The sequence below is a fragment of the Anomaloglossus baeobatrachus genome, chromosome 10 (assembly GCF_048569485.1).
Source record: "Anomaloglossus baeobatrachus isolate aAnoBae1 chromosome 10, aAnoBae1.hap1, whole genome shotgun sequence".
Taxonomy (NCBI): Eukaryota; Metazoa; Chordata; class Amphibia; order Anura; family Aromobatidae; genus Anomaloglossus; species Anomaloglossus baeobatrachus.
Window position 1 is genome coordinate 77,453,839 of NC_134362.1, and position 17,177 is coordinate 77,471,015.

The 17,177-nt window shown below is 47.2% G+C and overlaps 1 protein-coding gene across 1 annotated transcript in view; it reads right to left on the bottom strand.

Annotated features, from left to right (window-relative positions):
* The window catches only part of LOC142255018 (SITS-binding protein-like), a 127,970-nt gene that overhangs the window by 20,592 nt on the left and 90,201 nt on the right, over positions 1-17,177 (bottom strand). Inside the window, exons 4-6 of the mRNA XM_075326444.1 lie at positions 12,125-12,275; positions 11,808-12,002; positions 2,057-2,328 (exon numbers count right to left, since the gene is read on the bottom strand). Coding sequence (XP_075182559.1) covers positions 2,057-2,328; positions 11,808-12,002; positions 12,125-12,275 — 618 coding nt within the window. The remainder of the gene's footprint in view (positions 1-2,056; positions 2,329-11,807; positions 12,003-12,124; positions 12,276-17,177) is intronic.

Consider the following 17,177-nt stretch of genomic DNA (forward strand, 5'->3'; position numbering starts at 1 on the left):
GCTTTCCATCATACATAGTGTCCGACAGAGGAACTCAGTTCACCTCCCGCTTCTGGAGGGCTCTCTGTAAACAACTGGGAGTGACTCTGGACTTTTCTTCGGCCTACCATCCTCAGTCGAACGGCCAAGTGGAACGGGTCAATCAGATCTTGACCTCCTTCTTACGTCACTACGTCAACGCCCATCATGACGACTGGTCCACGCTTCTTCCTTGGGCTGAATTCTCCCATAACCACCACGTCAGTGAGTCCTCCTCCAGCTCTCCCTTCCATGTCGTTTACGGACTTCAGCCTACCGTCCCATTGCCTGTATCCTCTTCCTCGGATGTCCCTGCTGCTGATGCTGTAGCCCGTGACTTTACAACCATTTGGGACTCAGTTAAGGCCTCCCTTGCACGTGCATCCCTGCGGATGAAGAGACACGCGGACAAGAGACGTCTGGATCCTCCGTGTTTCTCTCCGGGAGATCTCGTCTGGCTTGCTTCCAAATACATCCGACTGAAGATACCATCCTACAAGCTGGGACCTCGCTACATCGGACCGTTTAAAGTCCTCGGCAAGATCAATGAGGTCTCCTACAAACTACAGCTCCCGGCCACGATGAGGATACCCAACTCCTTCCACGTGTCTCTGCTCAAGCCGGTTGTCCTTGGTCCCTTCTCCGCTGCCGCCAGTCCGGCTCCTCCTCCTATTGCTGAGGACGACATCTATGCGGTAAGGGATATCGTGGCCATGAAGACCGTACGAGGTCGACAGTTCTTCCTGGTGGACTGGGAAGGGTATGGTCCTGAGGATAGGTCCTGGGAGCCCAGGGAGAACGTGGGCACTCCTCTGATCCGTGCCTTCCTGTCCCGGTTGCGGGGAGGGGGGCGTGGGGGGGGGGTACTGTCACGCTCCCCGGGTCCTCTGCTCCGCTCCCCGGGTCCCCTGCTCCGTTCCCCGGGTCCTCTGCTCCACTCCCCGGCTCACCTGCCACGCTCCCCGCTCTCCAGCCTCCGGTGCCCGTACTTCCCAGGCCCCCTGGTCGCCGCTCCCGGCGCCCGACGGCTTCCCAGTCCCTGGCCGGCTCCCCTGCGTCCTCCTCTCAGCTTCCTGCCCTGGCTTCTGGCACCCGGGCCGTGCGCATGCGCATTAGGGCGCGCGCGCGGTCACTGACCCTTTCTTAAAGGGCCAGTGTCAACTAACAGGAAATGATGCACACAGGTACAGGGTATATAGGGGGTTAATGTCCAAGGGAGCGGGGCCTGTTCTTCGTGTTTTACCAAGCTAGGAGTCAGGTCTCCTTGTGTTTTGTGAGATACTTACCTCTCTGTCTTTTAGAGCCGATCCTGCATCGCCATCCGGTCCTGCTGTACCTCGAACCCCGAACGCTGCCCATCTGCCATCCTGACAGTCCGTACCATCTCGGAACCCTGCGGTGACCCGTCATCTCGCTCCAACGGTTCCGGACCCCGCCTGACACCATCACGGCTTCCGAACCTGAGCTCCGTCACCCGGACCACCATCAGTGACCTCGTGGTCCCAGGGACTTCTCCATTTTCTCCCAGTGCACGGACTGTCCTGCTACCTAAAGTGCTCCGGCTACCGGACTCCTTTCCCTCATCCGGGAGTTCGGCCCAGTGGATCCACCTCCAGGGTCTACCCGTCCATCTGGCCCTAACAGCATCCTGATGCTCGATAGATGGGTTAGCATTCATACAGAACTCGGACACTGATTTTTTTTAAGTGTGTTTGGTGAAGGCGGAGAGAAGGAAGTCGGTGCTAATTGGATGCAGGGCTCTTGTGATATCACAACCCCATGGGAGCCTCTGCACCGCTAGCTGCAGCACCACAGGAACAGCGCCGTTATGGGAGCCCATGAACTTGAGAGCTGCAGCACCACAGGAACAGCGCTGTTATTGGAGGTGAGTATAGTCTTTATTATTTGACCTGGGGCAAACATGTTGAATCAGAAGCGATTGCCCTTGTAGGGAATTAACTTTACTTATCTTTTGCACAAAATGAGATTCAATGGAATTGGCCAATTTCATTGGATAGTTACAAATCAATTGTCTTACCGAGTTCTTGCAGTAATAATTGCAGAATTTCCAAGCTTTGCAGCTGCTGCTACTGCCACATATTCAGTGTAAGAGTCCCCCTCCAATCCTTTGGGAGCTTGTATTGAATGCTCTAGAAATGTATTTCCTTCTGCCCCTTCAAAGATGACATATTCGGCTCCAAGCTTCTTTATTAAGTTATTCACATTTGTAAAGTACCAATGACTCGCAGCTTCATTGGTGATATTTATTCTCACAGCAAACTGGTCCTTCCATTTTGTCAGGATTGGCGTCTGTAGAGAGAGAAACATGAAAAAACCTGGATCTTCTAAGTTGTGTGTATTAGGGTATGAGATGGGCAATGAGCCCCATAGGGGTGAATGAGCCCATGACTATCGGGAGGGTATAGGGTAGGAAGGGGTTAATGTTGAGGGAATAGGGCTGTGTAAGGGATTAAGGGATTGGTGGTTTGGTGAGCGGCGAGGATTGGGCCAGAGGTCATGAGGGGTAGGGAGAAAAGGGGGGGGGTTTATAAGGGGCAGTTAGTTGCAGTACCTCCTCTTTTGCCGTTGGTGCCAGTCGTGTTTGGCCCGCCCACCCGCCCTTAATATAAAAAAAAAAAAAAAACAAAAAAAAAAAAAACAAAAAACAAAACGTAAAATTATAAAAAAAAAAAAATAACAAAGGTTTATATGGTGGTTTTCTTTGTTTGTCGCAGCGGGGGGATAGGTCCGTTCCTAGAGGCTGGGAGCACCGATAGTCGGTGGGGAGTATGAAGTCACTCAGGGGTAGTGGCTTCAGACAGGATTGGGAACTTGTGGGCGTAGGTCCTGCAGGTTCTGGGAAGGGGTATTTTAACGATGGAACGTTAGTACCCCACACCTTGGGTTGGTTGGACACAGCCGAGGTGGTCCTCTGGGCCAGTGGTATGTTACGGCCAGGGGATAAGGATGATTAGTGGCTTCTTGGACGGACCTATCGGTTGTTTGCCAGTTGGGAGGGTATACATGTATCGGTTTATGTTTAAAGAGGGTGGCATGCTGAGCCACAAGTTTTGATACATGTATACTGTTAAATAAAAGCTGTGGCCATTCGCCCAAAAAAGTTGTTATGTCTTTATTTCAAGTAGAGTGGTTAAGAGGTGTTTTGGTACATGGGAGACCCAATTATCCCTTTTAGATACGTCATGCCCAAGATCAGGCTTCCTCACATTCTGCATGCAGCTTGTTTTCTCTTCCGGAGATGCTAGTGATCTGTGCGCAAGAACGCGATGGCCATGCCCACGATCTGGATTCTGGGAGCAGTGTATTTTCACTGTGTTCTCCAACTCAGAACCCTAGTATCTCTGTAAGAATAAATTGACACACTTTACCTTGGAAAGCCGCGCTGCTAGTCAGTTTTTAAAGTGTTAAAACAAAAATCTCAGTGGGCATGGGATTTCTATAATTCCCATCTACTGTGTTTATACTGTACAACGAGGCATTTTGGACACAGCAAAAACACTCTGGGTCCAAAATGCTGCTAACACTATTTGTGGGTACATAGTCTTAAACTACGCTGCCACGACGAATACCGTATTTTACGGTTTATAAAACGCACAGGATTATAAGATGCACTCTAAATTCAGGACAAAAAGGGTGAAAAAAAAATGGGGTCCATCTTATAATCTGGTGGTGTCTTACCGGAGGGGACAGCAGCAGTGGTGGAGCAGAGTCACAGGAGGCAGGGGCGGTGAGTGTCCCAGATACTGTCGGCTGTGCTGGTGCAGCTGTGCTGGGGCAGCTGTGCTGGGGCTGCGGCCCCGGCTGGGGCAGCGGTGCTGGGGCAGCTGTGCTGGGGCTGCGGCCCCGGCTGGGGCAGCGGTGCTGGAGCAGCTGTGTTGGGGCTCAGGCTGCGGCGGCTGGCGCAGATGTGGTGGTGCTGGGGTAGGTGTACTGGGGCTTGGGCTGCGGTGGCTGAGACAGCTGTGCTGGTGTTGGAGCTCAAACTGCGGTGGTGGCAGCTGCAAACGGTGAGGGCTTCAAAGAAATGGTGCCTGGAGTTGAGCTCTAGACTCAATGGCAAGTCAAGATCTTATCTGCACAAGCACCACCACCGGGCACCATTTTCCTTAAGTCCATTGCTGGGAGATAAATGGGTTAGAAGTGGTGCATGTGCAAATGAGATTTTGAGCCAAGAGCTCCATCTACGCACGTGCAGACTCCGGACGCCATTATTTGAAGTCCTCACCACCCACCCCGCAGCTCTTGCCCAGCCACCACAGCACCAGCAGCAGCCATTGCAGCACCCGCACCTCCGCCGCTGCAGCAGTCCAAATACCACAGTCCCTACACAGCCGCAGCAAACCACACACAACTGCCACAACACCAGCTCAGCCACCGCAGCCCCTGCAGAGTGGCTGCAGCATTTCCCCTGCGACCCCTCTCCACAACCGCCGGTAAGCTACATTTAGATTATAAGACGCACCCATCACTTTCCTCCCAATTTTTTCGTAGGAAAAATGTGGTATATGGTGAGTTTTTGATGTTTCACATTTTCTGCATCATTTCTGTATTATGCAAATTAAGTTACTTTGACAACTGCATTTTTTTTTTTTTTAGTATGTCATGGTTTAACTATACTAAAAGAAAGGTATCTAATTAAAGACTTTTCCACCCATGACACTTCCTTTGTGGTATACTCAAATGCCCCTGTAGACTGATTTACGTAGGGGAAACTACGCAACCGATCAAAGATAGAATTTCTAAACACAAATCCACTATTCGATGCAAAAACACACTCTTACCGGTTCCCCATCATTTTGTCATAGAAGGCCACACTGTTGGGCAATTAAGGTGCCATGTTATTGTAGTGCCCCTGAGATCTTCACGGCACTACAAGGAACTGCATCCTCTTGGGGATGCAGGACCTACCCCCTGGGATCTGGTGCACCAGTGCCTTTTCCACCAAAACACAATCTAAATCCTCTCCACACTGGGCATAGAGGGTTAACCATGTAAGGGGATGGTCGCCATGGGAACAAGTCCCTGGGATTAACCAGCCTGGTGGGAGGGATCAGTCAGAGAGTTGTCGAGAGTCGGGAGCACACAGGAGAGGTGTGCGGACGTGCCTGAGCTGGGTCTGTGTAACGGTGACCCCGGGGGCACAGGAGAGAGGTCACCAGGACAGGTACCGAGTTACCGCTGGGACTGGAGCACACACGGGGCACAGGGCCCTAAGTCAAGCGCAAGTTTTAGACTGTTTGGCAAATACCTGCCCGCTGAGGACACCTTCACGGACTTCACCGAACCAAATAATCCGGGGGCATCAGCAGTAAACTAGGATCGGGGTTCGGACACTTACCTCCCCACAGGGTCCGCACTGCCCGCCATACGGAGAAGGAAACTGTACTCCAAAGGGGACAGTTGGGGTCCCCAAATGCTCCACGCTACAGGGACTCAATCTACAGAGAGTGCTGGGGACAGAGCAACCTGGGTCACTACATTGGCACTGGTCCTCCTGGGATCTGAACCAGCAACCTCTGGGTCTACAGTGAGTAGAAACTGTTAAAGACAACCTGGTGTGGTCTCCATTATTGCCCCACTACAACTCCCAGGCACAGCCCTACCTGCAGAGGGCCTACCATCACAGCTGCCACTACCACACGCCCTGGGAGTACGAACATTGAGCAGCGGCGGTTCTCCATCATTAACTGAAACCAGTGGGTGACGTCACATGACTACAACTCTTATCTCCCCTGTAAATACCCCCATTAACAAAAGGGGCCCAGAGCACGGGACCGGGCAATGGCCACCAGAGTGACATTCCCATTTGTTACTGCTCGGGACCGAGTACACCCTTCTCTGGGCACTACATTATAGAGCAGGTACTACAACCCCGCAGAGGTGGGTGTCCAACTATTAAAACGAAGGGAGGCCTATTGGATACACGAATTACATTCTCTGGCCCGCAAAGATCTAAACAGAGAATATGACTCCAAGGATCTTTTATGGATATGTTACCGTTTCAGGTTTTCTACGTTATCTTTTTTGTAGCATTTCCGTTCTTCTTAATCCATTTTTATTTCAGGCATATCGGGATGGCTTATACACATACAGTATATATCTAGGTACTATCGATATCCATGGTTGATAAACAATGTATTAACCTCCAAACGGGCGGGTTTGTTATACTGCTTCAGGTTCTCATACTCGTTCTTTATTACAGCCACTTCATTTTGTCTTTTATTACCTGGTGTTTGTTAGATCATACTCTTGTCTGCTTATATACTTACTGCCAGTTACTAATTGTGTTTTTTCCCTATCACTTCAACCTCTACTTATCTCTTACAGCACACTGACCTATTGTCTTTTGCACTCCGGTGTTCTGACATTCCACCTGTCTGCTATACTCAACGTGGTTATCGGGCTACCTAGACGACCACAGGACGTGTTACTGGCACCTTCTCCGCCAGTCACTGGCCACCTGAACACAACTGGGCATAACAGTCAAGCCTCAATCACTGACGTCACGGACCAGCCTCCTACTATGCCACCTTTCCTCCTGATTGGACACCGTCACTGACAGTCACCACTGGTATTGTTGCTATTTATTTTTCTACCCTATAGAACGCATGTTTTATAACACACTTAGGCTCTTGTTTTTGATCACTTGTCTCCCCTTTGCTACCATGTTTCAACAAAAATAATAAACCCTGGCAGGAGTTTTCAGGAAGGCTTAAATATAAGACCTATCCTGAAAAAAGGACCTAGTTGTGGTTCAATAATGAAGTATCTTGCAGATAAAAAAGTTAAAGATACTGCAGGACACTTCATTATAGAAAGCAGACACCCCCAAAAGAAAGAATAGAGAAGGCCCCGCGATCATATTCACCAGATGCCAACCGGGAGCAGTGGAACGCATCAAGGATCTGCGGCAGAACACACTCCCACACACACCTGATAGCCCACACACATGAGATCGCACACACACACAGAATCACACATCAGATTGCTTACACACTCACCACAGCCAGCGATATCAATTGCTTCTGGGTAGCATACGGTAAGGACCTGGGACGCTGTGCAGTGGAGCACCAGGACCTGCGGGTGAAATGCATGGAGGGGACCCAGCGGTGAAACGCATCATAGAGAAAAAAAAGCAGAGAGGCCCCTACTGGCTGGAAGCAAGTGGTATCAAGGGATGTGGTGAGTGTGTGCATGCGCGGTTGTATGTGCAATCTCATGTGTGTGTGTGTGTGTGTGTGTGTGTGTGTGTGTATGTATATGAGTGTGTGCGATCTGATGAGTGAGTGTTGGCCAGATGGAGGGGAGGACAGTGTGCAGCATACCTGCTGGGAGCGCTCACCGGAGATCACAGGAGAACCTGGGAGCAGTCTGATAAGTAGGACAATCCTGGGAAGGGGGATCTGCATTTTTGGGAGGGGTAAACTTTCCCCCAACTATGTTTCCCTGAGAATAAACCCTCCCCCGAAAATAAGCCCTAGCGCTTTTTTCGTGTCAAAAAAAATATAAGACAGTGTCTTATTTTTGAGGAAACACGGTATTATCACTTCTCCTAGGACTCTTAAGAGTGTTCTTGTTTCCTATGTCTTTTTTACCCTAGCAGGGACCCTTATTACTTACTAGAAGGTGGCCCGATTCTACGCATGGGGTATTCTAGAATTTACGTATTGTGTAGTTAATGTATGATTTTTGTTTTATATATATATATATATATATATATATATATATATAGATGTTGTTGTGTGTAGTTGCCAAGTGTTTGTGTAGGGGCTGTACATGTTCTGGGTGTTGTCTGGGTGTGGCGGGGGGTGAGAGCGGTGTTGTTTGTGTGTTGCGTGTGTTGCGTTATTTGTGGAGCGCTGTGTGTCTGTAGCGTTGTGTGTGTGTGTTGCGCGGTTTGTGTGGGTGTGGCGTGTGTGTGTTTTGGGGTGAGGTATGTTTTGTGCAATGTGTGTGTTGTGCGGTATGTATGTATATTTGTGTGTGCCGCGGTGTTTGTGTGTTGGGTGTTGTGTGTGTGCGGCGTTGTCTGTGTGTGTGGGTGTCTGTGTAGGGCAGTGTTTGTGGTTCCCAGTGTGTGTGTGGTGTGTTGTGCAGTGCGTGTGTGGCAGTGTGTGTGTGTGTTTTGGGGTGAGGTGTGCACCCCCGATCGTGCTCCATCCCCCATGCTGCGCACCCCCCATCATGCTCCATCCCCACTCCCCATCGTGCTCCATCCCCCATGCTGCGCACTCCCCATCGTGCTCCATCCCCCATGCTGCGCACCCCCCATCGTGCTCCATCCGCCATGCTGCGCACCCCCCATCGTGCTCCATCCACCATGCTGCGCACCCACCATCGTGCTCCATCCGCCATGCTGCGCACCCCCCATCGTGCTCCATCCCCCATGTTGCGCACCCCCATCGTGCTCCATCCCCCATGCTGCGCACTCCCCATCGTGCTCCGTCCCCCATGCTGCGCACTCCCCATCGTGCTCCATCCCCCATGCTGCGCACTCCCCATCGTGCTCCATCCCCCATGCTGCGCGCACTCCCCATCGTGCTCCATCCCCCATGCTGCGCGCACTCCCCATCATGCTCCATACCCCATGCTGCGCGCACTCCCCATCGTGCTCCATCCCCCATGCTGCGCAGTCCCCATTGTGCTCCATCCCCCATGCTACGCACTCCCCATCGTGCTCCATCCCCCATGCTACGCACTCCCCATCGTGCTCCATCCCCCATGCTGCGCACTCCCCATCGTGCTCCATCCCCCATGCTGCGCACTCCCCATCGTGCCCCGTCCCCCATACTGCGCACTCCCCATCGTGCTCCGTCCCCCATGCTGCGCACTCCCCATGGTGCTCCGTCCCCCATGCTGCACACTCCCCATCGTGCTCCGTCCCCCATGCTGCGCACTCCCCATCGTGCTCCATCTCCCATGCTGCACACTCCCCATCGTGCTCAATCCCCCATGCTGCGCATTCCCCATCGTGCTCCGTCCACCATGCTGCGCACTCCCAAACGTGCTCCATCACCCATGCTGCGCACTCCCCATCGTGCTCCATCCCCCATGCTGCGCACTCCCCATCGCACACATCTGATCGCATGCACACTCCCCATCGCACACATCTGATCGCATACACTCACACACCCCACTTCTCCCTGTGCCCACCGGTGGGCGGTCCCACGCCGTGCTCCTCTGCCGACACTCACAGATCCGATCGCATACACACACATACACACACACACACACTCACACATCAGAACACACTCACACACATCCGATTGCATACACTCACACACACACTTACACACTGAAGATATCGCACATACGCGCTAACACAATCACAACATCTGGAGATACCACAGGCTTCCAGCCATGTGATCCTCCGGCAGGTCCTGGAAGGTCACTGCACAGTATCGCCGCCGAGAAGCAAGCGATATCACGGGATGTTGTGAGTATGTGGATGCGATCTGATGTGTGTGTGAGGTGTGTGTGTGAGGTGTGTGTGTGAGGTGTGTGTGTGAGAGTGAGTGTGATCTGATGTGTGTGTGTGTGTGTCTGTTCTCACCTGGGAGTCGGGTCTCTGTCTGTATCGGTTCGGGGAATGCGTGCGGGGGGCGGGGCCAGAGTGAGCGTGCAATGCGTGAGGGAGGCGGGGCGTGGCCAAGTTGCCAATCCGTGGGGGGGGCGGAGCCTGGGCGAGCGGCCAATCTGTGCGGGGGGCGGAGCCGAGGTGAGGCGAACGGCCAATCCGTGCGGGGGGCGGAGCTGAGGCGAGCGGCCAATCCGCTGTTTGTCACCGTAAGGACACAATTTTGGAGCAAGACAGACACACAGACAGACAGAATAAGGCAATTATATATATAGATTGGTGTTACTACTAACCCTGTTTCCATTTTTCACATCACATTCCTTTGTGCACGTTCTGGGCCAATTTCTTCACTATACTTTGTTCTTTTATTATTTTTTGAGTTTTCTGTATGTTCAGTTGTATTTACACATGCATGTTCTTGTCACTGTATATACTTCAGCACACTAAGGAAGGTCAGGTTAGGACCGAAATGTTTATGCTGGTTCTACTTTGAAACTCAGAATAATAAATTCACAATTATCTCCTTACCTATTTGAGTGCCAAGTTTTCTTCTACATGGTTAAGCTAAACTGACTTTGCTTTTAAAACTTATTATTTGGCCTTGACAAAATTATATTGATACAGTCATGTGTAGGTTACATGTGTTTTTAGTATATTTAGTGCTGTACCGCAGCAGAAAAACAGTAAAGATACTATACATGTGCGTTTTTATCTATCATTTTTCTGCATTTAATGCAAATCTATTGGAAAATCTGAACATAAAACTCGCCGTGCCCGCAAGTTAAATTGACGTTGCGAATTTGAAACACTGCATGTCAGTTTACGCAGCATCATGAGATTTCGATAAATCCCATCCACATTGCTGGAACTGTAAGAAGCTGCATTTTGAATGCATTTAAAATACATAGCATCCAAAACTCATCAAAAACTCATTCTGGGATGACAAATAGAGATGAGTGCAACCATGGAAGTTCGGTTCGGTGGGTTCAGCCAGACTTTAGATAAAGTTTGGTTTGGAACCCAAACTTGACCTGAACACACTAATTGGTCACTAATTGGGCAGTTTGAGTCTCCACCCACATGCAGCCAGTCATATGCAGCCATAAACAGCCATAAACAGATCACTTCCTTGTCTAGGAGTCTACTGGATATTTACAGAGTACAACACTAGACTATCTCAAGCAGTTCTATGGACAATAAAGGTCCAGTCACACATAACGAGATTGTTAATGAGATCGTTACTACGTCAGTTTCCGGATCGTTGTTAAATTGTTGGTGAGATCGTTGGTGAGATGTCACACAGTCATTTTCCCAACGACTTTAGTAACAATGCAGCGACCTGTATAACAATCTCGTTGGTCGTTGGGACCCTGTCACACAGCAGCTATGTAACGATGCCGACCTCGAATAGGGGCGTAGTGTTTGACGCTGTAAGCCACGTAGGCGTGCATATGCATAGTCTTTCCCAAACCCCTCCGCTCCGATTGATGGCCAATACTGCGTTCTGATTAGGCGGCCGGCCTAGAAGGCAACTTTGTATCACTTCATCCTTTGTCCCTTTTTGAGCCTTGTTTTGAGGATAGAACCTGCGACTCCACCCGGATTCATTCGTACTTTGTTCCCGGTTGCTTGCTTGCTTTTTGGATCGAAGCTGCATCTGCACCCGGGTTCATCCCTCCTTCGTTCTCGAGTGTTTGCTTACTGTTCTCAGCGCCAACCAATCGGTGCAGAGGGGGCGCGGAAAAGGTGACGCAACTACACGCCTATGTGTCACACTTTAAGTTCTCATCTAGGTCGTTAACGAGATCGTTGGTAGGTGTCAAACATACAGATCCATCCTGCCCAGCAGGACTTCAACGAGCCAAAAATGGCTCAGGACATTCAGCAACGACCAATAATCTCACAGCAGGGGGCGGATCGTTGGTACAAATCAAACATAACGAGATTGCTGGTGGAGTCGTTGTTTCGTCACAGAAACTGTGACATAGCAACAGTGTCGTTAGCGATCTCGTTATGTGTGAAGTGGCCTTAAATGAAGGTGCGAATGCATGTCCATCACTTTATTAAAACAAGGCACTTCAGAGCCTTATTCTCAGGATCATTGCGGGTCCAGTCTTTACATACGTTATAATTTACTGAGATGGAATAACACTTTATGTACAGAACCAAATAATAAACGAATGATATATACCAGTGAGCCATCTAGATGGGAGCGTAGGCTGAGCCAGTAGTTGTCTTGTCCTTCATTCAAATAGTTTTGCAGTTGTTCTGAGTCAACACTTTGGTACAGAGATAAAGTTATTGAAATATTGAGGTTCTTAATAGTATATGGATCCCTGCGATGTCTTTGAGTCCCTCGACCTTGGTCTGTGATTGATATGTGGTCCTTTTAAAAGAAATAAAATTATTTTACCGTAATGAAAACACCTTTTTATAACACTGACTTGTAGTATATTAGTAGGATTTTAATTTTACAGATTGCAAAGTGCACATGACAAGCAGGCTTACCTTCATAGAAAGTAACATCGTGGAATGTTCATTGAGGGATATCAGGCATTCCCCCAGACCGTGCCTCCTCAATTTATTATGGAACGATCTTACTTCTCTTTCAAGTTTTGCTGCAGAATCAGATAACCCATAGTGTCTCCAGATTGGCATCCTGTATTTGTCATTAAATAATATTATTACCTGTACTGCAAAATGGCAAGGTGCTTTATACTCTGACATAAATAAGGCAGAATTGTTAATAAAGCCTGCAAAACCATCGATTTATAAGAGAGAACCAGTCACTTGCTAAAAAAAAAAAATCAGTTATACTGTAGAGGGCAAGTGTTGGATATATATGCAATATATATATTTTATATATATATATATATATATATATATATATATATATATATATATATATATATATATATATATATAAAGCTGAGTGTATGTATGTATGTATGTATAAATGACTATCACTGGTTCACCGGTTTCTTGGTTGTTCTCTCTAGTCATTGGATAATGCTAATAACGTGCCCCTCCCCACCCCTCCCACATGCTGTTTTGGTGTTGGTCTAACGCTGACCCATCATCATCTAATATAGAAAGCTGAGTGTACACTCCCTGAAAGAAGTTCTGTCGCTTATCCATGTTATGTAAATAAAAGCTTATAACCTGACTTTAAATGCATCCATTGGTTTTATAAATTACTCTTTTGAAAGCTGAAACCCTCCCAAATTTGGTTTAGGTTATGAAAATAAAGCTACTGCAAAGCTGAAATATTGATCATTTAATGAACACAGAAAGGTCAGATTTTGTCAAGACACATGTTTTATCGCCTTGACATATAATGCACCCAATCCTAGTTTACATCCTTACCTGTGCTCACTAAATGATTGGTTAATTAGTGGGTGTGTATAAAAAGAAACCCAGCACCCCAGACCTTCACTTGAACTGCAATTTGACCTCTGACAACATGCCAAAAATCCACCCTGAGACCAAAGCCTTGATTATCAAAAGGCTAAAGACCAGATCTACTGCAGAGGTGGCTGGCACCTTTAATGTGTCTCAGCGTCAACTGCAAATAATTAAAAAAAGATTTGAAGAGACTGGAGATGTTTTTGACAAGCCCTGGTCCGGCAGACCCCGCAAAACAACTGCTCAGGAGGAACGTTTGTTGGTTAGAAAATCCAAAGCCAGCCCCTCTTCCACTGCAGCAGAGCTCCAACAGGCCTGGTTACCTCAAGTCCCTGTGTCAACTAGAACAGTTTGTAGGATTCTGTCTCGAAATGGCCTCCATGGTCGAATCAGTGCCCAGAAGCCAGCACTAAACAAATGGCAATTAAAAGTCCCACAGCCTGCTAAACAGATGGATGCTGGAAAAGTGTCAGAAGCTGGATTTCTCTGATGAATCTTCAGTTGAATTACACCACAGCCACTGCAAATACTACAGGAGACCTACTGGAGCCCATATTTATCCAAAACATACCCAGAAAACAGTTTAGTTTGGTGGTGGAAAGATCATGGTCTGGGGTTACATTCAGTATGGGGGTGTGCAAAACATTTGCAAGGTGGAAGGCAATATCAGTTGCCTAAAATATCAAGAAGTATTAGCTACCTCTTACATTCCCAATCATAAAAGGGGTCAAATTCTGCAGCAGGATGGTGCTCCATCTCATACATCCATCTCTACAACAAAGTTCCTCCTGGCAAAGAAGATCAAGATACTCAAGAACTGGCCAGCCCAGTCACTAGACATGAACATCATTGAGCATGTTTGGGGTAGGATGAAAGAGGGAGCTTGGAAGACAAAACCAAAGAATCTAGATGAACTCTGGGAGGCATGTAAGACTGAATTCTTTGCTGTTCCTGATGACTTCATCAATAATTTGTATGAATCATTGTTGAACAGCATGGATGCAGTCCTTTAAGCTTATGGAAGTCACACAAAATATTAAAATGGCTCTAATAGCACCACAACTTCATTCACCAATGTTATGCAACATATCTTTGTATTAGAAGTTAATTATTTGTTTGAATTTAACATTACTTTCTTTGGGCGACAAAACTTTTGTCTTGCCAAAATCTGACTTTTCTGTGTTCATTAAATGATCAATATTTCACCTTTGCAGCAACTTTATTTTCATAACCTAAACCACATTTGGGAGGGTTTCAGCTTTCAAAAGATTAATTTATAAAACCAATGGATGAATTTAAAGTCAGGTTATAAGCTTTTATTTATATAACATGGATAAGCGACAGAACTTCTTTCAGGGACTGTGTGTGTGTGTGTGTGTGTATATGTATGTATATATGTATGTATGTATGTATGTCCACTATAAGAATCCGCACTGTCGCATTTACAATCACAAAATTTTGCACATACAGCTCATGTGACTCAGGGAACGTCATAGATTATGTTTTGAGGGAAATTTTTTAACCCACGCTTTACAGTTACTCTCCAAAAACCTGCTTACATTAAACTGAATGGAACTGAGAGCTACAGGTCATTGATAGGAGCTGTGATTGGTTACTATAGGCAATGAAGGACATTCCTAGTATAAGAAGCTTATGTGTGAGGTAATGTAATTTCTGTGTAAAGACAGACACAGACAGAGACAGACTGAGAGACAGACAGACATAGGCACAGACAGATAAAGAAACAGGCAGACAGGGAAAGAGACAGACAGACAGAGGCAGACAGGGAAAGCGACAAAGAAAGACAGGGAAAAACACACAGGGAATGTGACAGACAGACAGGGAAAGAGACAGACAGAGGCAGACAGGGAAAGAGACAAACGGGGAAAGAGAGACAGAGAAAGGGAAAGAGACAGACAGGGAAAGAGACAGACAGGGAAAGAGACAGACAGTGAAAGAGACAGGGAAAGAGACAGACAGGAAAAGAGACAGACAAAGGCAGACAAACAGAGGCAGAAATGGAAAGACTCAGACAGACAGACAGAGATAGGGAAAGAGACAGATAGGGAAAGAAACAGACAGGGAGAGATACAGATAGAGATAGACAGACAGAGCCAGACAGGCAAAGAGACAGACAGACAAGGAAAAAAACAAACAGAGAAAGAGATAGACAAATAAATGGACATACAGGGAAAGAGACAGACAGGGAAAGAGATAGACAGAGGCAGACAAACAGAGGCAGACAGGGAAAGAGACAGACAGGAAAAGAGACAGACAGACAGGGAAAGAGACAGACAGACAAAGAGACAGACAGGGAAGAGAGACAGATAGACAGATAGAGAGACAAACAGAGAGACAGAGAGATAGAGAAATAGACAGGGAAAAAGACAGACACACAGAGACAGACACACAGAAACAGACACAGAGACAGACAAAGAGATAGATAGAGACTGATACAGAGACAGACAGACATACACAGATAGACACAGACAGAAAGAGACAGACAGACACATAGAGAGAGACAGAGGTAGACACACAGATAGACACACAGACAGAGACAGACAGGGAAAGATACAGACAGACAGAGAGAGGCAGACAGACAAAGAGATACAGAGACAGACAGAGAAAGAGAGACAGACAGAGAGAGACAGACAGATAGATAGAGACAAACAGAGATATAGAGAGAGGCAGACAGACAGAGACCGGGAGAGAAGGAAAGAGACAGAGATACAGTATATTTATATATATATATATATATATATATATATATATATATATATATATATATCTCATATCTCTCTCCGTTTATTTATCAGAAGCTCCCATATGCCATCCACCACAGGCAGCACATGTTCATGTCTGCTGGGAAGGAAGGTAACAAAGGAAAGGTAGACATATCGGACTGCTGTTAATATACCAGTTTTTCACTATTATCCCATACAACTTAGTGCTCTGAAAGGATGTTGGGAGGAGTTTTGGTCACTGAGTGGGGAAAAATACAATCATCCACCCTCACCTGAGACGTGACACTCCCCTGTTTAAGTGGGCTTAAATTCAAGAGAGTGCGCATGTTCTCTGTGTTTCTGACCAGCGGTCCACCAGGCAGCATGATGAGCATATGGGATAAATAACCATTCTTTATCCCCTGCATTAATCCCTTCCTAGCCTACACCTCTCTTATCTTATCTTCGGATAACCCCTGTATTAACCCCGTCTATTCCAAACCATAACTCCTGAACCCCTTGAGTCTTGAGGGCAAAGAAAAGAAATGAAATACTAATATAAAAAGACTGACCAGCAGTGGACCCGGATAGAAGCATAGAGGCATATTAGGATAGAGTCCCGTCAACGAGAGGTAAGCCTTGTCGTTGGGTGTTGGGCTTACACGAATTGGCCAATTGGTAAACCAAGTATCTCATTTTTTTCAATAGCAGTAATGCAGAGCCAAAATTTCTATATTCAATGTTTACATATTGTAGCTTTTCAGAGTGCTGCTGTATATTTGTGTAACTTTGCTGAATTTTGAGCTTGCACCTGTTCACACCTAGTAGATGTGCTGGTCAGTCTTTTTATATTAGTATTACATTCCTTTCTGACTGAGCACTCCACCCTTCAGCCAGAGCATGTTCATTTACCTGAATCCTACCTTCCCATTACTTGTAGTATTTTTTTACAAGGGTAGGGGCGTATTAGGATAGGGTCTCGGCAAAGAGAGGTACGCCTTGTCCTTGGATGTCAGGCTTACATGAATTGGCCAATTTGTAAACCAAGTATCTAATATTTTCCATTAGCAGTAATGCAGAGCCAAAATTCCTATATTCAATGTTTACATATTTTAGCTTTTCAGAGTGCTGCTGTACATATTTTTGTAACTTTGTTGAATTTTCACTATGCACCTCTTCACACCTACTAGATCTGCTGGTCAGTCTTTTTATATTTGTGTTGATCAGTGACACACCAGAGAAACCATTGACTGGAGTGTCAGAACCTGCTATGTAAACAGAGTTTGACGCCGCCATGACTGTTGGTGAGTTTTTTGCAAAAAAAAAAAGCAAGCCACTGATAGTGAAGAGTGGACAATATCAATTCATATTTCACCTCTGGACAAAGCCATGTGATGCTTTGTCTTGGAACGTTTCCCTGTATATCGGATCAT